General features: G+C 37.0%; 1 protein-coding gene across 1 annotated transcript; it reads right to left on the minus strand.

Moving 5' to 3' along the window:
* Positions 1 to 3,134: 3,134 nt before the first annotated feature.
* LOC127684312 (vomeronasal type-1 receptor 4-like) lies at positions 3,135 to 4,103 on the minus strand. The gene has a single exon (XM_052181263.1). It carries the CDS (start codon positions 4,047 to 4,049, stop codon positions 3,135 to 3,137), a length of 915 nt encoding a protein of 304 aa, XP_052037223.1. The 5' UTR covers positions 4,050 to 4,103.
* Positions 4,104 to 23,839: the final 19,736 nt, after the last annotated feature.

Raw genomic sequence — 23,839 nt, forward strand, 5'->3', positions numbered from 1 at the left:
TTACTTCTTCAAGATTAATCATGCATTTTAAAGTTGGGAATCCTGTGCATTTTAACTCAAAAAAATATAGACTTTTATTAAAACATTATTTTTATAATTAAGAATCATATGTCAAGTTGACAATATGGACGTGGGGTAGTCACCTTTCATTGTCTACATGGCAGTGATGGTGTTTCAGAGAGGTTCCTCTGAGGGCAGAAGACCAACTCTCAATATGTGTAATACCATCTCGTAGACTGATATAGAATCTATAAAAAAGCGTCACCCCAAAAGAACCTAACACGACAATTCATGTCTCTTCTTTATGACTGTGAACACAAAACTCATGCAACTATCACCACAAACCCATTACCCCCACTGCTTCTAGCTTTCCATGATGGACTTTACCTTCAGACTTTGGAGTGAAAGAAACCTTCTTTGAATTGGCTTTGTCAGGTATTTTGTCTAAGATACAAGAAAATAAATATCAGATCTAACAGGTGGCTTCTAGTATGTCCTAAGATTCTGCTTTTCTTATTTCTATGATGTGAAGTGTATGTGTGTATGTGTGTATGTGTGTACATATGTGTGTGTACATACACATGTGTGTGCATGTGTGTGTGTGCTAGTGTGTGTATATGTGTATGTATGTGTTTCATAAGTAACTATCTAATTCTACATTTTGAAAATGATTTCACTAAACTTGTAGTATTACTTCAATATTTTGATGGAACAAAATGTGAGTTTTTGCATTTCTGCTAATAGTTCAATTTTTGAAAATTTATGTTATGAGAAAAATTCAAGCTCATAGAAAAATTGCAAAAGCTACAAAACCCTTTTCCATCTAACTTTACTCAGATTCCCATGCCTTACTGTTTTCTGGGTGTGGACAATACAGTGGCAGAATGTTTTCCTGACAAATGCATTGCCCTAGGAAGTTTGTATAGATTTCTGTTTACAGCATACTTTGCACAGAACTTAGTATACATTTCCTAGCAGAAACAGCATCACAGCAAAATCCTCATTGAGATTGAACATCCAGAGTGTTCCTATCTATTTAGCAATATTATCTCATTAGCTAGTACCTTTCACATTTCCCAATAATCACAATGGTGCATTGTGTAAGAAGAAAACAAAGTGTTCCTCTGAAAAATGTAAGCCAGGATTAAATATAGCATTTACTAACCTTCCTTCTCTACAGAATGCTTACATCCAAATCATATACGGACATAAGATTAGGAAACCTATTGTCTAGGAGAAACAAGAAAATGTGAAATCCTATTTTCAGTTGTTTAGGAGCCAAGTGATAATGTCTGTAATATGCAGAAATTGCTCACAGATAATGCATTATACTAGAAGCAAGAGATGAATCACAGAAGACTTAAAATATTCAGTTTTATCACAAATATGGAAAACTGTTCTGTTTTGTGAAATTTTCAGATGGAAATAAAAATAAAGTTGAGGTATCTGAATCAATCAAATTAAAATTATAGATGTAGATCCTCAAAACTGACTTGAGAATGGTACTTAGGATTTGGTGATATCCTGGTTATGTAGAAAATAATATATCAATGCATCTTAAGAAGGGTACTAAAGTCTAAATTTGAAGGTCTTTGTACCAAGCACAATCTGTTAACGTGTTTCTTCCTACTTGGAGAAGTTGAAGTTTTTAACTACTTGATAAAAAGCACTTGGGTTATTGGGGTGTGCACACACTAGGAAACTGCAGACTTGACACATTTAATCTTTGCAGAAAATAAGAAATTTTCTCCTAGGAAAAGTTGGTATACACAAAACACGTTATTCATGTAACGCCTCAGAAATGAGCAGGAGGCCAGAGGTATATGTTCTTGAGAAAATGAATCTGTGCAAACACCATAATTTCGTGCAATTGAAGTATTTTGATGAACTTCCTAGAGAGTTCAAGTTGCAGCACATGGCATGTAGGAGAGAAGGAAGAGGCACAGAGACAGTCATGGAAGCAAAATGAACCAAATGGGCCCCAGGTCTGTGGTGAGAGGTTTCAATTTCTTTCTATATTAAAGCATATTATAATTATCCATATTAAGGGATTGCATTGTGACACATAATATAGGCAAAATATGAGCTTGTGTCCTAGCAACCCTTCTTCATCTCATTTCTATCTCCCTTTCTTGATCTATGGATCTTTTCAGCTGTAATTCATATTTGACTTTGGTTTCTCATTGTTCTATGATTTCACATGAAAGAAAAGATTGTTTGCCTTTGCCAGAACAACTAATTTTCTTAAGCTTCTCTCTGTTTGAATACCCATTTCTATAAGGCATTCTTAGCAGAGCTAGCAATTGGAACATTGTAATTTCTACATATTAGAAGCAATAAAAAAGATCTTGGAGCTTGGGAGCTGACTTTGTATTTGAAAGCATGCAGTCATCTTGCAAATAAACTGAGTTCTTCTCTAAGCAACCATATTGACCGATATGTCACTGCCTATAGCTATAGTTCCACAGGATTCAAAGGACTGTTCCTGCCTCTGTGGGCAGCAGATCTGTATAGTGTGGACATATACACACTTAATCACATACACAACATTAAAATATTAAAACATTATCGATAGATTTCAGTTCTGGACAGATGGCTTGGCATGTATCAGCAATGACTGCTCTTCCAGTGTTCCGGTGATTTATTCTTATCACCCAATGTTTGCTCAAAACCATCAGTAACTCCAGTTCTAATGGGTACAAAACATCTTCTGAGCTCTCCAGGTGTTTTGTACAGGAGGTATACAGATAGAAATCTAAGGATTATACCAATTCATATAAAATAGAAGGAATATTAGACATTAGGCACACACACACACACACACACACACACACACTGTCAATCAAAGATATATTTTCCTGGGCCATCAGATAATTCCTAGCCTCCCAATTATATTATCCCATGTTCACTATACTTTGCTTAATATCATATAACAATTTATATTAAAATGGCAATCTTATATATTAGAAATTTTTGTCACTATTGAATAGTAAATTATATAAAATTGAAGTTCTAATGACTGATAACTGACTTCTGATGATATTTTCAAACTGAAATCATAGCATTGTACAAGACAATAAGAGAAAGTATAAGATAGGACAGATGACCAGGGCTCATATTGTATTTAGACGAAGCTATCTCTTACAAAAGCAGAAAAAAACCAGGCTAATACTATGCTTGATATTGTTCATGAGAACAAAGGGGCAAACTATGGGAAAGCAGGTTTCGAGAAATGTAAATACAGTTACTCGCAGTAACATTGGATATTTGGAGTAGGCCATAAGGGTAACCATAATGGAGGAGAGGAGATAGGAGATGACAAAAGTGCACATCAGGATGACGATAGATTGAGTGGCTCTGTTTTCAGCTGAGGCATTTAGGAGGTGCTGAGAACTATGGATATGCTGGACTTGCCTCTTGTGTCTGTAGAGTCTATTCACCATGGAGACACTGGAGCAGGCCATGAGACCCAGGCACAGGCCATCAGAGAAGCACAGTATGAACATAGACAGTGCAGTTCCCACATTTCCATAAACAAACCATGAGCAGTATTCATTAATCTTCCATTTAGTCACATTTTTGTTGTACATAGGACCTGACACTGTAACAGGCGTCATGATGTTTAGAAAGAGATTCACAAGCCAGCCTACTGAGCAGGAGGGTCCAATGTACTTGATCTCTCTGTGTTTAATTATCATCCACCTGGAGTTGCTGGGGCTGATTGTGATTGCTTGGAAGCAACTCAGTAGGCACATGGCATACAGGGACATTCCCCTTGTTATTCGGTAAATATAGTTTATTAATTTACATCCAATATCTTTCAGGAAATCTTTAAATCCATATTTTGACAGTGTCTGTGGAATGGCTTTTGAGATGACAGACAAGCAGTTGGCAAAAGTCAAGTGCCCTATAATCTGGTCTTTGGGCATTAAGGACTTCCCAGTAGATATCAAAATGATATAATGAATTAGTATTGAAGAATTTCCAAGCATTCCCACAGTAATCTGGGAGAAGAGAAAAATTCCCATTGCAAAGTTTTCAGAAGACATTTTATTTCCTATTAAAATAGTAAACAAATTTAGTATGGTTGTGAGTCCCTAGAAATATAATATCAATGTGTATTATTTCACGATGTTATCTAAACGAATGTAGTTATTACTTTACTCCATTTGTATAGCTTTCCCACTGAAGAACATTCAAAGGTTTGTTCATTGTTAGAGTAAATACTCTCTATTGTGTATATGAAAAGTTTGAATATCTTTTCTTAAGAATAATGTTTTCACTGGACAAGGTGCTACATGACCTTCAATATAGCCATCAAGAGATAGAAGTACACAGACAAACGAATTTGAGAGTAACCTGGACTAGAGATTTATTTCTAGGGTATACAAAATACATAACTTTATGTTAATCCCCAAGAATGATAAATGTTTTTATTGCTTTTGAAAAATATGATTGATTTGGAGTCAATTTTCAAGGAAAAATTTTAAGACTCATTAATTCTAAAATTCACAAGAAATACAATTTACAATTCCTTAAGAAAATCAATAGATAATATTTGAAAATCTTATTTCAAAAGTGGTTAAATATTCACGACATATAAAGTGTAGTTAATTTTAGTATTTATATAGTTTTTCATTATGTGATTTTAATTATGGGGGTGGTTTCATGAGAGTGTAAGTGCTAACAGGGGCCAGAGTTCTTGGACCTGCCATCTTTGGATATGCAGACAGGGACAAAATAGAAACTTCAAATAGTACTAATATAGAAATTATTAGCAATATGCACTTTAAGGAACTGGCTTATACCTCCATCCTATAAAAATATTTGAATCTACATTTGAAAAAACATAAAATATTAAACAAATGAAAGATGGGTTCATGACTTAGATAAGTTACATAAAAACTGTTCAGATATCAAAATGTGCAAAAAATATCCATGTGATAAGAATCCATGTTCATACTCTATTGGAAAATAAAATATTTTAGCAACAATTCTAGTATTGTTTTTCTTCAGTAAACCTATAAATCATTACCAAATTCCAATTGCTATGTTACAAGAATCTGCAGTCCTGAAAGGATCCAAAACCATGCAGGAAATGACTGGTTTTAAGTAAAAAGTATAAATGAATGCTCTTTGTTTTTGTCAAATTGCCCAACTGAGACTCAGCAGTTCTCAGGTAGAATTTAAAAAGTAATTTCATACTGTGATGTTTTGTAGTCAAAATTTCTGACCCTGAATAATTTTTCATAAAATTGATATCAGTGTGCATAAAAACTGGATTGTGATTATATCACCTCACTTTGTCCTAAAATTGTCAACTCATTGAAATGCTGAAATGCTACAACCATAAGAGGAAATTGCTAATACACAGATGTAGGTAGACACAACAAGACTCTATAATAGAGACATTGCACAAAGTATTTAGAAGTAGAGTTGTTTGAAATGAAAAGCATTCTGCACATTAAAGGAAAGTAAAAGCCAGCGAGGTGAAACCCTACAGGGTTGTAGAAAGCCCTGACTTTTGAACTTGAATCAAGAGCTTAATACCTACCATGTATAAAGGAAAATAAAGATAAAACTATATCTTCACAAACATTTAACAAGCAGAGTAATGAAACTGACAGAAATTCTTTAAAGATGAAGCATAGAAGTGCAGGAAATGTTTTTTATATGGAATTAACATATTTAGCATTCCTGTGAAATGAAAATTACAGTTTTGTTGAAACTACTTTGAAGACCTTAGAACAATTAGCATCAAGAGAATAAACAATAACATGTACTGAAGATGTTGTAGTGATAAGTAATCATCATTCTAAATTGGTGGAAGGGCAAAGTAATTCATTCATTAGAGAAGTGAATATAAACATTCTTTGATAAACTAAAAATAGAATACTATATAACACAGCTATAAAATTTTGAGGCATATAACCAAAGGACTCTATATCCTATCACAGCAGGCATGTGCATCCATGTCAGCTGCTGGTTTTTTTCACAATAGTAAAGATATGATGTGCATCTTGATGGACAACATGATGAATAATGATATTCATTATCAGACAATGGAAATTTACAGTGGAATTTTGATCAACTTTATTTGAAAATAAAATCATCAACTATTCAGTAAGAAGACAGATTGGAAAAGATTTCAGCAAGGTAACAAGTTAAGAAAAACAACTGAGGTTGGTTGTAGAACATGGACATGTCCAGATGAATGTATGTGGGCAAAAAGTCATTATGGACTATAAAAGCAGAAGAGTTCAAACCATTGAGATAAAAGAGATAGTGAGGAACCAAGACTGGGGTAGTAAACAGAGTATATTTAGCAAAAATAGCATTTGAAAGATATACCAAATAGCATTATAAAGGACATACCAAAGTGCATGATGTTGAGGGGTTTGAGAGGAAACCTAGAAGATAAACAAAACTAAATTTTTTTGAAAATGTCATGAAATCCTATAGTAAATTAATTTTTAAAACCTTCTCCCGACGATATTATTGTTTTGTAGTAAATTTTTGCCAATGAACATAACAATTCTTGTAGTCAATGAAGTCTTACAACTTACACCCTATACTTAAAATAAAATTGAATTTCCCTGGTAATTCTTGTATTATGTCTCTTCTATGGAAATTTTCTTATATTTGAAGGACTGCAGATTAAACCCAGATTTCGTCTATAGAAGATGAGCAGTCTGTCATGGTGCTACAGTCCTATTCTTTCTATATAAATTTTAGATCGGTACATCTTGTTTTAGAAGAATAAAATTTGAAATCTTTATATCTTGGTGATATGGTGCCTATACTGTCAATTGTGCATAGAAAATTTTTATTAAACCTGTCTTGTTTTTTTGTTCCAGAATTTTTGCTTGAAGGACATGACATAAATGTACATTCCTCTTTGCTTTAGAGAGTACAATTTAAAGTGTAATATTGTAAATGTATATTATATAATATAATATATGCTTTCTACAAAGTCCAATGTCCAGAGAGCAACAAGGGTACCACATGGTGAAAAGAGAAAAACAGCTCCCCAGACATGTCTTCTTAGCTCCACACTAATATACTGCCCTAGGTGCACTTGTCCTTCCTCAAAAATAAATGACTCCCCTAATAAAACTTTAAAGGAGCATACAATAATGATTGACAGGAATATGAGGAGAATGTGATGTATCTTTGCCTATGGGCAAAATGTTTTGTATCTGTCATGAAATGTTCTTGAGGTCACCTGCAGAACAAGAGGGTTATGTTTCTTATTTGTGAACTATGTACTCAGAATTATTTACAACATAAACATTTGTAGTTTGACTTTGGTTTTTACTTTTACAAATGAGAGCATTGTGAGTAATATGTGACAAGTTCTTCCTATGTTTTGAGGTGTTGGGGCTATAGTGATGGCAGCCAACTGAACAGTATACTGACTTGTGCTCATAGCTTTCTGATATAAAACACAGGGTCACAATGATGGGTCTTCATTTGTGTGTGTAAGGAAGATTTAGAACTGTATTAGATAAGTGTATAATATGGCATAGCTTTGCTGTTGTTATTTTAGGTTAGTAACATTAATCCCTGGCATCAGGCAGCTACATGATAGCTCCTGAAATTCTCAACAGTGACCATAACATTGGAATATAGAAAGCCAAACACTTGTGTAGAATTTCAAGAGGTAGACAATACTAACTGTTCATATAAAATGAACTTTGATTGTGCATGGTATTCCTAAAAAACCAGGAAGCTAGGTGCTATATTCACCAATTTAAGAGTTCTTTAATAAAACATAGAAACAGAATCAGAAAAACATCTGACAGTCAGAATAAGAGAATTCAAAAGAAATTAAACATATTCCCAGTATGCATGCACAATTTTCTTATAACACATTGAACTTTTGATTCCAAATCTCAATTTTCTATAAAATTCATGTTTTCCTCATAGAAATTCACCTGTAATTCTACCAGTTATGATACAATTTTAATTACTAACATCAATATTCAATATAAAACATTCCCTAACTGCTGAAAAATAAAATTATAATGTAGCAATTTCCAGAAGCAAATTACTAGGTAAGTAGAAGACATTACAATAGTAAAACACTGAGTCTAGCAGACACAGGACTTCCCCCCTGTGCTCATCTGTTCCTTTACATGGGCCAGAGTGGCAGGCCTCCTCCCCGACCCAACCCCACAGGCTGCCTCTGTCCAAGAAGGTATGCCATTACCAGTGACACAAGAGATCTTCTGTAATGAGGGACACAGTCACTCCAGTCTTCACCTCCATCTGCAAATGGGGAAGGTCCTGCCTGAGGACCTCAAAGCCTGCTTGTGTCATAGAAAGTTCACCCTTACCAGGAACACAGGCTGTCTTCCCTAACCAGGAACACACACAGGAGGATTGATCTAAACAGGGACACAGAGGACCTGCCCCAACAATGGAATTAGGAAGCCCCCCTAACCAAAGAAGGCACTGTCTGCCTCCAAGAATCTAGTGATAACCCAGGTCCAAGGAGGCAAGATAATGTTAGAGATACCCAGGCCAGTTAATACTGGAGATAACCAGACTGTTGAGTTGCAAACCCACGAACATAGGCAACAGAAACTGATGGAATTTGGCACCATCACAACCAAGGTCTCCAACCATAGAAAGCCCAGGAGACCCTAACACACCTGAAAATCAAGATTCTGAGCTAAAATACCATGTCATGAACGTGCTATTGACATTTACATAGTATATAAATAAATGTCTTAAGGAAATACAGGAAAATACGGAGGGGGGGAGGGGGAATGTAGAATTCCTTAAAAGGAAATAAATAAATCCCTTAAGGAAATACAGGATAACACAATGAAGCAGGTGAAGGAATTGAGCAAAATAGTCCAAAACCTACAAATGGAAATAAAATCAATAAAGATAAGAAAGAGATCAGGGGCAACGGGAACATAACCAATATAACACGAGGTACAAAAGAGAGAACCTCGAGCACAGAAGATGTCACAGTAGGTATTGACACATTAGTTAAATAATAGGAAGTGCAAAAAGCTCAGAACTCAAAGAGCAAGGAAATTCAGGACACAATAGCAAGATCAAACCCAAGAAAAATAGGAAAAGCAGAGTGGGAAGATTCCCAGCCTAAAAGGCCAGAAAACATCTTCCACAAAATCACAAGTGGGGGGGAACCTTCCATAACCTAGAGATAGAGATGTCCATGAATGTACAAGAAGCCTATAGAACACAAAATAGATTGGGCCAGAAAAGAAAGTCATCCCATCATATAATAATGCACAGAACAAAGAAAGAATATTAAAAGTTATACAGGGGAAAAGGAGGACAAATCACAATTATACCAGACATCCCTACAAAGACTCTAAAATCCAGAATATCCTAGTTAGTAGTCAGACATACCATAGGAGATTACAAATGCTAGCCCAGGTTACTATGCCCAGCAAAACTCTCAATACCGTAGATAGAAAAACTGATATATGTCACAGATAAAACTAACTTTAAACAATATCTTTCTACTAATCCATCCATAGAGAGCATACTGGAAGGAAAATTCCAACACAAGGAGGTTAACTGTAACCCAGAAAATACAATAAATTAAACAACTCACAACAAACCCAAAGGAAGAGAATGGCATGCACATAATGCCACTTCTACTAACAAAAATAACAAAAATGTACAATCATTTGTACTTCATATCTCTCAACACAATGGGATTATATTCCACAATAAAAAGACACAGACTTACAGACTGGATATGCAAGCAGAATGTAGAAATTTGCTGTATACAAGAAACATACCTCAGTGACAAAGACAGACACTATCTCAGACTAAAGGTGTAGAAAAAGTTTTCCAAGCTAATGGTCCCAAGAAACAAGCTGGAGTAGCCATTCTAATATCCAAGAAAATAGACATTGACCTTCTGTTCTGAGGTGGTGCCCTGAGCAGACCTTGGAAACTAATTCTGCACTCAAGCCCACAACACCCCGAGGAAGCTAGACTCCAAGGAGCTCTGATGCTCAGGATCATAGGTGAGGAGACTACAAGATTCACCCCAAACTGGGAAGAACTGGGACTCTCTGCGGCTCCAGGGACACAGGGCACCCTGACTGACCAGTGGCACAGGTTCCTTCCAGTCTGAGCAGTGCCCTGAGCAGATGTTGGGTGCAAGATCCACATTTACTCCCAAAACATGCAGCAGAATCATGACTGCAGGGTGCTATTACATTCCCAGCAGCATAGGATCAGAGAACCACAGGATCTCAGGAGCTTGGTCTCACCAAGATTTCAGGATCCCAGAGGTAGCTTGACTTGCATGAGCTCTTATACCCAAGTTGTCAGGATTAGAGGATCACAGAGACAGCTGCACTCTGAGGAGCTCTAACATAACCAAGATAAGAGGAGGGACAGGCTCCAGTTAGAGACACTGAGTGCAGGTAGCATTAGCAATAACCAGAAAAGAAGAAGCAAGCACAGGAACATAAGCAACAGAAACCAAGGTTACTTGAAATCATCTGAGCCCAGTTCTCCCACAATAGCAGGTCCTGAATACCCCCAAACCCCAGAAAAGCAAGACCCTTACGTAAAAGTCACATCTCATGATGATGATAGATGACTTTAAGAAGGACATAATTACCTTAAGGAAATCAAGGAGAACACAGGTAAACAGGTAGAAGCCCTTCAAGAGGAAACACAAATATCCCTTAAAGAATTATAGGAAAACACAACCAAACAGGTGAAGGAACTAAACAAAACCATTCAGAGTCTTTAAAAAGGAAATAAAAACATTAAAGAAATCACAAAGGGAGATAACACTGGAGATAGAAAATCCAGGAAAGAGATCAGGAGTCATAGATGCAAGCATGACCAACAGAATACAAGAAATAGAAGAGAGAATCTTAGGTGCAGAAGATACCATAGAAAATATTGTCACAGCAGTCAAAGAAAATACAAAAATGCACAAAGGTCCTAACCTAAAACATTCAGGAAATCGAGCACACAATGACAAGACCAAACCTAAGGAAAATAGGTATAGAAGAGAGTGAAGACTGACAACTTAAAAAAGAGTTTAAAAACTTCCCTGAACTATAGAAAAAGAAAGAGGTGCTCCTGAACATACCAGAATTCTACAGAACTCCAAGTAGATTAGACCAGAAAAGAAATTCTTCCCATCACATAATAGTCAAAACAGAAAATACACAAAACAAAGAAAGAATATAAAGATATTAAAAGCAGTACGGGTACAAGGTCAAGTAACATGTAAAGGCAGACCCATCAGAATTATGCCAGACTTCTCAACAGAGACTACAAAAGCCAAAAGATCCTGGATAGATGTCATACAGACACTTTGAGAACAAAAATACCAGCCCAGGCTCCTATACCCAGCAAAATGTTCAATTAACATAGATGGAGAAACAAAGATATTCCATGATGAAACCAAATTTATACAACATCTTTCCACAAATCCAGCCCTACAAAGAAAAATAGATGAATAAGTTGAACACAAGGAGGGAAACTACAACCTAGAAAAAGCAAGAAGGTAATCTTCTAAGAAACCCCAAAGAAGATAGTCACACAAACATAATTCCACCTCTAATAACAAAAATAACATGAAGCAACAATCAGTTGTCATTAATATTTCTTTTTTTTTCTTTTTGAGACAGGGTTTCTCTGTATAGTCCTGGCTGTCTTGGAACTCACTCTGTAGACCAGGCTTGCCTCCAACTCAGAAATCTGCCAGCCTCTGTCTCCCAAGTGCTGGGATTATAGGCGTGCAGCACCATGTCCGGCTCCTTAATATACCTTAACATCAATGGACTCAATTCCCTAATAAAAAGACATAGACTAACAAACTGGATAAGTAAACAGAACCCAGCATTTTGCTGCATACAAAAAATATATGGAAAATCTGGAATAAAGTGAAAAATCTGGGTGAAATGAACAAATTTCTATACAGATATTTGGTACCAAAGTTAAAGGAGGATCAGATAAAGCACTTGCATAACCACTAAAAAATTAGCATCAGTCATTAAAAGCCTCACAACCAAATAAGGCCAAGGACCACATGGTTTTATTGCAGAATCCTCTCAGACTTTCAAAGAAGACCTAATTCCAATTCTCTTTGAAATATTCCACCAAATAGAAACAGAAGGGACATTACCCATTTCCTTTTATGAAACCACAATTACACTTATCCTAAACAACACAAAGACCTAAAAAAGAAAGAGAACATCAGACCAATTTCCCTTGTGAATATCGATGCAAAAAAAAAATACTCAATAAAATTATCTCGAACTGAATACAAGAAAACATCAAAATAATTATCCATCATGAACAAGTCGGCTTCATCCCAGGAATGCAGCGATGGTTCAATATATAGAAAGCTATCAGTCTAATCCACTATATAAACAACCTCAAAGGAAAAATCCTCATGATCATCTCACTAGATGAAAAGAAAGCATTTGTCAAAATTCAACATACCTTCTTGGTAAAAGTCTTGAAAAGATCAGGAATTCAAGACCCATACCTAAACATAGCAAAAGCAATATACAGCAAACCAGTAGCCAACAGCAAGCTAAATGGAGAGACACTTGAAGCAATCCCACTAAAATCAGGGACAAGATAAGGCAGCCTACTCTCTCCCTACATATTCAATATAGTATTCAAAGTCGTAGCCAGAGCAATTAGAAAATAAAAGGAAGTCAAAGGGTACAAATTGAAGTGAAAAAAGTCAAAATATCACTATTTGTAGATGATATGAGTGTATACTTAAGTGACCCCAAAAATTCCACCAGAGAACTCCTAAAGCTGATAAACAACTTCAGCAAAGTGGCAGATATAAAATTAACTCAACCAAATTAGTAGCCTTCCTCTACTCAAACAATTGACAGACTGAGAAAGAAATTAGGGAAATGATACCCTTCAAAATAGTCACAAATAATATAACATACTTTGGTGTGACTCTAAACAAGCAAGTGAACCATCTTTATGACAAGAACTTCAAGTCTCTGAAGAAAGAAATTGAAGAAGATCTCAGAAGATGGAAAGATCTCCTATGCTCATGGATTGGTAGAATTGATATAGTGGAAAGGGCCATCTTGCCGAAAGCAATCTACAGGGTCAATGAAATCCCCATCAATTTTCCAATTCAATTTTTCATGTAGTTAGAAGGAGCAATTTGCAAGTTCATTTGGAATAACAAAATCTCAGTATAATGGAAACTATTCTCAACAATAAAAGAACATCTGGGGGAATCACCATTTCTGACCTCAAGCTGTACTACAGAGCAGTTGTGATCAAACTGCATGGTATTAGTACATTGACAGGCAGGGAGATCTATGGAATAGAATTGAAGACCCAGAAATGAACCCACACACCTATGGTAACTTGAACTTTGACAAAGGAGCTAAAATCATCCAGTAGATAAAAGACAGCATTTTCAACAAATGGTGCTGGTTCAGCTGGTGATCAACATGTAGAAGAATGCAAATCTATCCATTCTTATCTCTTTGTACAAAGCTCAAGTCTAAGTGGATCAAGGACTGCCACATAAAACCAGATACACTGAAACTAATAGAAGAGAAAATGGGGAAGAACTCCAAGTACATGGGCATGGTGGAAAATTTCCTTAACAGAACACCAATGGCTTATGCTCTAAGTTCAAGAATTGACAAATGGAACCTCATAAAACTACAAAGCTTCTGTAAGATAATGGACACTCTCAATAGGACAAAATAATAACCAACAGATTGGGCAAATATCTTTACCAACTGTTCATCCAACATAGGGTGATTATCCAATATATACAAAGAACAAAAGAGATTAGACTCCAGATAATCAAATAACCCTATTAAAAATGGGGTACAGAGCTAAACAAAGAATTCTCAAGTGTGGAAACTGGAATTGTCAGAAGCATCTAAAGAAATGTTCAATAACCTCAGTCATCAGGGAAATCCAAATCAAAACAATCCTGAGATTACACCTCATACCATTCAGAATTGCTAAGTTCTAAAACTCAGGGGAAGGCAGATGCTCACAAGAATGTGGAGAAAGAGGAATACTCCTCCATTGCTGCTGGGATTGGAAGCTAGTATATCCACTCTGTAAATCAGTCTGACATTTCCTCAGAAAACTGGACCATAGCATTACCTGAGGACCCAGCTATACCACTCCTGAGCATAAACCTAAAAAGATGCTCCATCATATAACAAGAACACATTCTCCACTATGTCTATAGCAGCCTTATTTATAATAGCCAGAAGCTTGAAAAAATCTAGATGTCTTCAGCAGAAAAATGGATACAGAAAATATGGTACATTTGTACAACGGACTACTACTCAGCTAATAAATACAATGATTTCATGAAATTTAGGCAAATGGATTGATTTAGAAAATATCATGGAGTGAGGTAACCCAATCACAGAAGAACTCACATGGTATTCATTCACTAGTATGTGGATATTAGCCTATCTTAGTCAGAGTTTCTATTCTTGCATAGACATCATGACCAAGAAGCAAGTTGGGGAGGAAAGGGTTTATTGAGCGTACACTTCCACTTTGCAGTTCATGACTAAAGGAAGTCAGGACTGGAACTCAAGCAGGTCAGGAAGCAGGAGTTGATGCAGAAGCCATGGAGGGATGTTTCTTACTGGCTTGCTTCTCCTGGCTTGCTCAGCCTGCTCTCTTATAGAACCCCAGAGCACCAGCCCAAAGGTGGTAGTACCTATAAGGAGTCCTCCCCACTTGATCACTAATTGAGAAAATGCCTCACAGATGGATGTCATGGAGCCACTTCCCCAACTGAAGCTCCTTTCTCTGTGATAACTCCAGCCTGTGTCAGGTTGACACACAAAAATAGCCAGTACATAGCCTAAGAGCTCAGAATACCCAAGATACAATTCACAGACCACATGAAGCTCAAGAAGAAAAAAGACCAAAGAGTGGGTGCTGTTATCCTTCTTAGAATGGCTAACAAAATTCTCATGTGTGCAAATAAGGAGACAAAGTGTGGAGCAGAGACTGAAAGAAAAGCCATCCAGAGACTGCCTCCCCTGGGGATCCAGCCCATATACAGTCACCAAACACAGACACTATTGGGGATGCCAAGGAGCCTGTGCTGACAGGAGCCTGATATAGTTGTCTCCTGAGAGGCTCTGCCAGAGCCTGACAAATACAGAAGTGGATGCTCACAGCCAACCATTGAACTGATCACAGGGTCCTGAATGGAGTAGTTAGAAAAAGGACTGAAGTAGCTGAAGGGGTTTGCAACCCCACAGGAAGAACAACATTATCAACCAGCCAGAGCTCTCAGGGTCTAAACCACCAACCAAGGGGTACACATAGAGGGATCCATGGCTCCAGCTGTATATGTAGCAGAAGATGGCCTTGTGGGGCATCAATGGGAGAAGAGGTCCTTGGTCCTGTGAAGGCTCGATGCCCAAGTTTAGAGGACTGTGAAAGCAAGGAGGTGGGAGTGGGTGAGTTGGTGGAGACACACCCTTATAAAAGCAGGAGGAGGGGGGATAGAATATGGGGCTTCTGGAGGGAAAATTGGGAATGAGGATAACATTTGAAATGTAAATAAATAAAATATCCAATAAAAAGTGGATTAAGCCCTAGTTTGATTCCCCTACAAATCTTTCAGCTCTACTTCTTATTGTAATGGATGATTTAATAGACTGTGCAAGAGCTGATGAAAAGACAGGAAAGCACTTATATAATAGTTCACTGGAGAAAGGAAGAATGTAAATGTCCATATAGAAAAATATAACAATAAATTTCACAATATGTGGACTCTAACTCTGAATCTCAAGAGTAGACACCAAAGTTCAAAGAGTAACATCATGAGCAGTGTACGTAGGATTTCAAAGCTGATGAAAAAGCCAAGGAGCAATGACTATTTACTGAAATCTTCACCACACCAGTCACAAACCATTGGGGTTAAATCAGATCAGGACTGTACCTTCTGTCTCCCACATGAAACTCTCTTTGAAGAAGGGCTTTCTCGGGAGTTGATTGCATGTTCTTCAGGTGACTTAGAGAATCTAAACAAAATTATGTTTCTGTACAGACATACAGCAGTCTGAATGGGATGCAGACTGGCTTTAAGAAAGACTGAGCTTAGTAAGTGGAGATGAGAGATGCATTCTCCTGCGTGCTGAACTCCAGATGAATCAGCACCATTTGTTGAAAAGGCTATCTTTTTTCCATTGGATGGTTTCAGCTCCTTTGTCAAAGATCAAGTGACCATAATTGTGTGGGTTCATTTCTGGGTCTTCAATTCTAGTCCATTGATCCGCCTGCCTGTCACTTTACCAATACCATGCAGTTTTTAACACTATTGCTCTATAGTATTGCTTGAGGTCTGGGATACTGATTCCCCCAGAAGTTCTTTTACTGTGGAGAATAGTTTTAGCTATCCTGGGTTTTTTGTTATTCCAGATGACTTTGAGAACTGTTCTTTCTAACTCTATAAAGAATTGATTTGGGATTTTGATGGGGATTGCATTGAATCTGTATTTTGCTTTTGGCAAGATGGCCATTGTTTACTATGTTAATCCTGCCAATCCAAGAACATGGAATATTTTTCCATCTTCTGAGGTCTTTTTGGTTTATTTCTTCAAAGACTTGAAGTTCTTGTCATACAGATCTTTCACTTGTTTGGTTACAATCACACAAAGATACTTTGTAATAAACACACATGCTCTACTATGTTCATAGCAGCCCTACTTATAATAGCCAGAAGCTGGAAAGAACCCAGATGTCCCTCAATGGAGGAATGGATACAGAAAATGTGGGATATTTACACTATGGGATACTACTCAGCTATTAAAAACAATGAATTCATTAAATTCTTAGGCAAATGGGTGGAACTGGAGAATGTCATCCTGAGTGAAGTGACCCTATCACAAAAGAACACACATGGTATGCACTCACTGATAAGCAGATATTAGCCCAGAAGCTCAGAATACCCAAGAAACAATTCACATATCAAAGGATGCCCAAGAAGAAGGAAGGAAAGGACCCTCATCCTGAAAAGGCTCAGTGCACCAGTATAGGGGAACACCAGGATAGGGGAAATAGGAAGGGGGTGATTGGAAAACACAGGGAAGGAAGAGGGCTCATGGGACTTTTGGGAAGGAGGGATCCATGAAAGGGGATATCATTTGAAATGTAAATAAAGAATATATCGAATAAAAAAAAGTAAATCTGAATCAGAGACAAAGTTAGTTAGGTTTTTTTTTTCCTCTTAAAATATTCAGCAGTAGGCAAGACAGGAGTTGGAAGAAAGTAGAGGTAGTGTATATTGAAAAGCAGTAGATAAGAATGAAAATTATGAAGCTTGCATAAGAAATCAGTAAGGGAAGGGCTATGAATTCCCAATTAAGAGAATGTCTCATAGTATTGAGATAATTTTCGGCATCATTAACGTAAGATTCTGGGAGTTTTAAAAATAGGATGAGTATGAGAAAAAAGTAAATATGAACTAGCTCCTTGACACATCCCAATAGCCTATATGGTGAACACCTCTCTCTCTCTCTCTCTCTCTCTCTCTCTCTCTCTCTCTGTGTGTGTGTGTGTGTGTCTGTCTGTCTGTCTGTCTGTCTGTCTGTCTTTCTCTTTCCAGATAATGAATCTTCCTGGCAAAGTAAACTTTTTCTTCCTAAGGAAATAGGACAAGCCTCTGAGCTTTACTGAAGAATTATCTTCAAGGAGCCAGGACAAAAGAAATGGCTTTTAGCTGAAGACCTGGTGAATTAAGAGATAAATTCTACTTTCCAGAGACAGTGGTTCACTTTTCTCTGTGACAGAGGCTGTTTTATGCAGTCTTTCCACAGTAGACTTCAGAAGCTTACAAAGTCTTTCTCTAATAGTTTCAGATAAAATAACCAACTGGATCAACTCCCACAGTGTCCTCCTCCTAAATCCAACAGTTCCAAAGATGTGCTATAGTTCATAGAGAATCCCCTTGCATTTGTGACTGATTTACATATGACAACGGAAAGCATGAAGGAGAAAGACGCAGGGGACATGTAAGAGAAGTGGCCGGAAGGAATGACATTAAACATAGAGCATGTTTCACCTTCACAAATGTGCTTTGCTCTTAATGGACAAGTCAGCATATGTCCATGAAACTGTGATTTGGGGACATGTAATTCTATGCTAATTTTTTCAGTGTATCTCCAGTCACCTTGATGGTCTCGATAAAAGCCTTGAACACTTACCAATCATTTAACACTTGTGCTAAGGAGACTGATCTCTGTCTGTTTTCTTTTTTAAAAAAGTATTTATTCTCTGTCTTCTAATTATTGAAAATATATAGTGTTGTGAAATAAATTAATAAGTCAGAGAAGAATACAAAGAATTCCAACACAACATTTTTTTTAAATCACTGATGCATGTTAAGTTGTAAAATGTTTGTAGCTGAGGCATTTGTCTGTATGTAATTCAAACACCTTACAGTTCACATTATCCTTTGGAGATAAACCTTTGACAGTGATTGTTTATAATTAATGCTAGAAACGGTGAAACTGAAGTCTAGAACTCTATGAAGTCCCATGCTGCATAGATTAGCTTAGTTACTTGACTTTTCTGACTATCTTCACAGTATATTTGTGTTGCCTCATTGTACAAAATGCTTTCTTTCAAACACATATCCCTTTATAATTAGAAAAAATAAAAAATCTGAAGTTAAATATATAATTCAAGAAATCATGACTATATATTAAGTATAAAATTTTCAAAATATTTATTTAGGTATAGGAATCAGAGGCAAGATGATCAAGAAATGAATTTGTACTACAAAATATTCTGCCTCAAGAAGTGGTAGAGGAAGAGAATTATGATTAAGTAGCAAAAGTAGCAAGAAGGACCAGAAAGAGGAAAAGAGAAAGAAAAAAATAATCATCAACTATTGGATATCAAAGATCTTTTGTGGGGTTTCAACAGATCATGGACAGTTTCATTCTTTATGATATTACTAAACTTTTTTGAGGTTAGGTAGTCTAGAGTTTCATTTGTGTTTTTTCAAATGGTTAATAATTTCTGAAATGTTCATTAAAGTGTGAATTACTTGAACTTGCAAAAAAACCATAGACTTTCAACCAAAAGTTACCAAAGATATGGGTAAGGACACTTTATATTCATCAAAGGAAAAATCCACCAAGAGGAATTTCAAACCAGAACATCTATGGCCCAAATTCAAGGACACTCACATTTGTAAAAAAAATCTTTACTAAATCTCAAAACACACATTCAACCTTGCATATTCATATTGAGAGACCTCAACACCACACCCTCACCAATCATCAGGTCATTAAAACAGAAACTAAAACAAGACACAGTGAGACTAACAGAAGTTTGAACCAAATGGATTTAACAGGTACATTTCATCCCCCAAACAAGAGAATATGTCTTCTTCCCAGCACTGGATGGAAACAACTCAAAACTGACCATATAATCAGGCCCAAAACAAGCCTCAACACGTACAAAGAGTTTGAAATAATCACAGTCAAATTTCTGACCAAGATTGTTTATATCTGAAGCAATTGCTGGGCCAAAAATGGAGGAGACTGAAGGAAAGGCTGCCCAGTAACTGGCCCAACTCGGGATCCTTCTCATTGGGGATGGAGCCAGCACAAAGACCTGACACTATTACTGATGCTATTATGTCCTTACAGATAGGAGGCTGTAGTAGCTGGCCCTCCCAGCAGCTGACTGAGACAGATGCAGAGACCTACACCCAGTCATTGGACTGAAGTTGGGGAACCCATGGAGGAATTATGGGAGGACTGGAGGAGTTGAAGGGGAGGGTGACCCCATAGGAAGACCATCAGTCTCAACTAAACAGACCTCTGGGAGCTCTTTGTGACTGAGTCACCAACCAGACAGCATACACTGGCTGGACCAAGCCCCCCCACCCCTCCCTCAGTGCCTCCATATGACACATATATAGCAGAGGATAGAGTGATCTGGCCTCAGTGGGAGAGGATGCACCTAATCCTGGAGAGATCTGAGGCCCCAGTAAAGAGAGATACCCGAGAAGGGAGAAGCCCCCTCTTAGAAGCAAAGAGGAGGGAGAATGGGTAAAAGAACTGTGGAGGGGCATGGGATAGGCAATTACTGGAATGTAAATAAATAAAATACTTAAAAAAAAAACGTAACAACAGGATTTTGGTTAGACTGTGATGATATGCCTTTAAGCTCAGCAGAGAAGGCAGAAGCAGGAAGATCTCTGAGTTGAAACCAGCCTTCTCTACAATGCAAGTTCCAGAACATGCAGGACTACACAGAGAAACACTATCTTGTAGATAAGTTGGAGATTAAGAAAAACAGTTTTGTCCTGCATTTAGAGGTGAGCCCAACATCTTCCACTACTGTGACTGATCTACAGCCAGGAGCACCTGTGCTCCAGAACAGCTGGGACAGGGTCTGCCAGGGCTCCATCTGCACCCAGGAGCTGGGCAGTACCGCAGAAATCTGTGCCAGGGGAGAGCCCATGAACCAGGGGTGCTGACACAGGTGTGCAGGCACACAGGAAGGACAAGCACTAACCAGAGACAGCAGGACCAACAAACACCAGAAATAACCGGATGGTGAAAGGCAAATGTAGGAACTTCACCAACAGAAATCAAGGCAACATGGCACCATCCAAACCCAATTTTCCCACAATAAGAAGTCTTGGATACCCCAACACACCAGAAAAGCAAGATTTGAATTTAAAAATCACAGCTCATGATGCTGATAGATGGTTTCCAGAAAGACATAAATAACTCCCTTAAGGAAATACAGGAGAACACAAGTAAACAGGTAGAAGCCCTTAAAGAATTACAGGAAAGCACAACCAAACAGGTGAAGGAATTGAACAAAACCATGCAGGATCTAAAAATAGAGGTAGAAACAATAAAGAAATCACAAAGGGAAACAACTCTGGACATAGAAAACTTAGAAAAGAAGTCAGAAGTCATGGATGCAAGCATCAACAACAGAATACAAGAGACAGAAGATAGAATTTCAGATGCAGAAGATACCATAGAAAGCATTGACACAACAGTTAAAGAAAATGCAAAATGCAAAAAGATCCTGACCCAAAACATCCAGGAAATCCAGCACAAAATGAGAAGACCAAACCTAAGGATTATAGGTATAGAAGAGAGTGAAGATTTCCACCTTAAAGAGCCAGTAAATGACTTCAACAAAATTATAAAAGAAAACTTCCCTAACCAAAAGAAAGAGATACACATGAACATACAAGAAGCCTACAGAACTCCAAATAGATTTGACCAGAAAAGAAATTCCTCGAGTCACATAATAATTAAAATGCCAAATGCACTAAACAAAGAAAGAATATTAAAAGCAGTAAGGGAAAAAGGTCAGGTAACATATAAAGGCAGATCTATCCGAATTACACCAGACTTCTTACCAGAAACCATGAAAGCCAGAAGAGCCTGGGCAGGTGTCATACAAACCCTCAGGGAATGCAAATGCCAACCCAGGCTACTATACCCAGCAAAACTCACAGTTACCATAGATAGAGAAACCAAGGTATTCCATGACAAAAACAAATTTACACAATATCTTTCCACAAACCCAGACCTTCAAAGGATAATGAATGGAAAACACCAACAAAAGAAGGGAAACTACACACAGGAAAAAAGCAAGAACTTAATCTTCTTTTAACAAACCAAAAAGAAGAGAGCAACACAAACATAATTCCACCTCTAATAATAAAAATAACATGAAGCAACAATCACTTCTCCTTAATATCTCCTAATATCAATGGACTCAATTCTCCAATAAAAATACATACACTAACAGACTGGATGCATAAACATGATGCAGTATTTTGCTGCATACAGAAAAACCACCTTAGGCACACTGAGATTTTTACTCAGAGTAAAAGGCTGGAAAACAATTTTCCAAGTAAATGGTGCCAAGAAACAAGCAGGTGTGTCTATCCTAATATTGAACAAAATCCACTTTCAACCTGAAGAAATTAAAAAAGATAAGGGAGGGCACTTTATTCTCATCAAAGGAAAAATTTACCAAGATGAACTCTCAATTCTGAATGTATGTGCTTCAAACACAAAGGCAACAATATTCAAAAAAGAAACTTTAATAAAGCTCAAAGCACACATTGTACCCCACACAATAATAGTGGGAGACTTCAACAACCCATTCTCATCAATGGACAGATCAGAAAAACACAAAATAAACAGACAGAGTTCTAACAGAAATTATGAACTAAATGGATTTAACAGCTATCTATTAAACACTTTACCCTGAAACATAAGAATATAACTACTTCTCAGCACCTCATGGTATCTTCACAAAAATTGACCATGTACTCGGTCACAAAATAGACCTCAGCAGATATAAGAAGATTGAGATTATTCCATTCACCCTATCAGATCACTACGGAATAAAGCTAGTCTTCAATAACAACAAAAACAACAGAAATCCCACATACACATGGTACTGATCAACTCTTTACTCAACAATAACTTGGTCAAGGAAGAAATAAAGAAAGAAATCAAAGACTTTTTAGAATTTAATGAAAACAAGGGCACAACATACCGAAATTTATGGGACACACTGAAAGCAGTGCTAAGAGGAAAACTCATAGGTCTGGATGTCTCCAAAAAGAAACCGGAAAGAACATACCTAAAAGCTTAACAGAACATCTGAAGGCTCCAGAACAAAAAGAAGCAAATACATCCAAGAGGAGCAGAGTGCAGGAAATCATTGAACTCAGGGCTAAAATCAACCAAGTAGGACCAAAAAGAAACTATACAAAGAATCAACAAAACCAGGAGCTGGTTCTTTGAAAAAACCAACAAGATAGATAAACCCTTAGCCAGACTAACCAGAGGGCACAGAGACCGTATCCAAATCAGCAAACTCAGAAATGAAAAGAGAGGCATAACAACAGATACTGAGGAAATCCAAAAAAAATCATCAGATCCCACTACAAAACCCTGTACTCAACAATACTGGAAAATCTAGATGAAATGGGCAATTTTTATAGACTGATACCAGGTACAAAAGTTAAATCAGGATCAGATAAGTGATTTAAACAATCTGATAATTCCTAAAGAAATAGAAGCAGTCATTAATAGTCTCCCAAACAATGAAAGCCCAGGACCAGATGGGTTCAATGCCAAGTTCTACTAGACCTTCAAAGAAGATTTAACACCAATATTTTTCAAAATTTCCACAAGATATAAACAGAAGGAAGACTACCTAACTCATTTTATGAAGCAACAATTATTCTGATACCTAAACCACACAAAGATCCAAGTAAGAAAGAAAGCTTTAGACCAATTCCCCATATGAATATTGATGCAAAAATGTGCAATATAGTCCTTGCCAACCAAATCCAAGAACACATCAAAACAATCATCCACCATGATCAAGTGGGGTTCATCCCAGAGATGCAGGGATGGTTCAATATATGGAAATCCATCAATGTATCCACTATTTGAAAAACTGAAAGATTAAAAAATACATGATCATCTCATTAGATGCTGAAAAAGCATTTGACACAATCCAACACCTATTCATGAGAAAAAATCTTGGAAAGATCAGGAATTCAAACCCATATCTAAACATAGTAAAAGCAATACACAGCAAACCGGTAGCCGACATCAAACTAAATGGAGAGAAACTTGAAGTAATCCTATTGAAATCAGGGCTAGACAAGGCTGTCTACTCTCTCCTTTCCTATTCATTATAGTACACAAAGTCCTAGTCACAACAATTAGACAACAAAAGTAGGTCAAAAGTAGGTCAAAGGGATTCAAATTGGAAAGAAATGGAAAGGAAGAACTCAAAGTATCACTATTTGCAGATG

This window comes from Apodemus sylvaticus, chromosome 1, assembly GCF_947179515.1.
Source record: "Apodemus sylvaticus chromosome 1, mApoSyl1.1, whole genome shotgun sequence".
Taxonomy (NCBI): domain Eukaryota; kingdom Metazoa; phylum Chordata; class Mammalia; order Rodentia; family Muridae; genus Apodemus; species Apodemus sylvaticus.

What these genes read in the sequence shown, in the direction of transcription:
- LOC127684312 (XM_052181263.1), bottom strand. Translation starts at nt 4,049, where the DNA reads ATGTCTTCTGAAAACTTTGCAATGGGAATTTTTCTCTTCTCCCAGATT.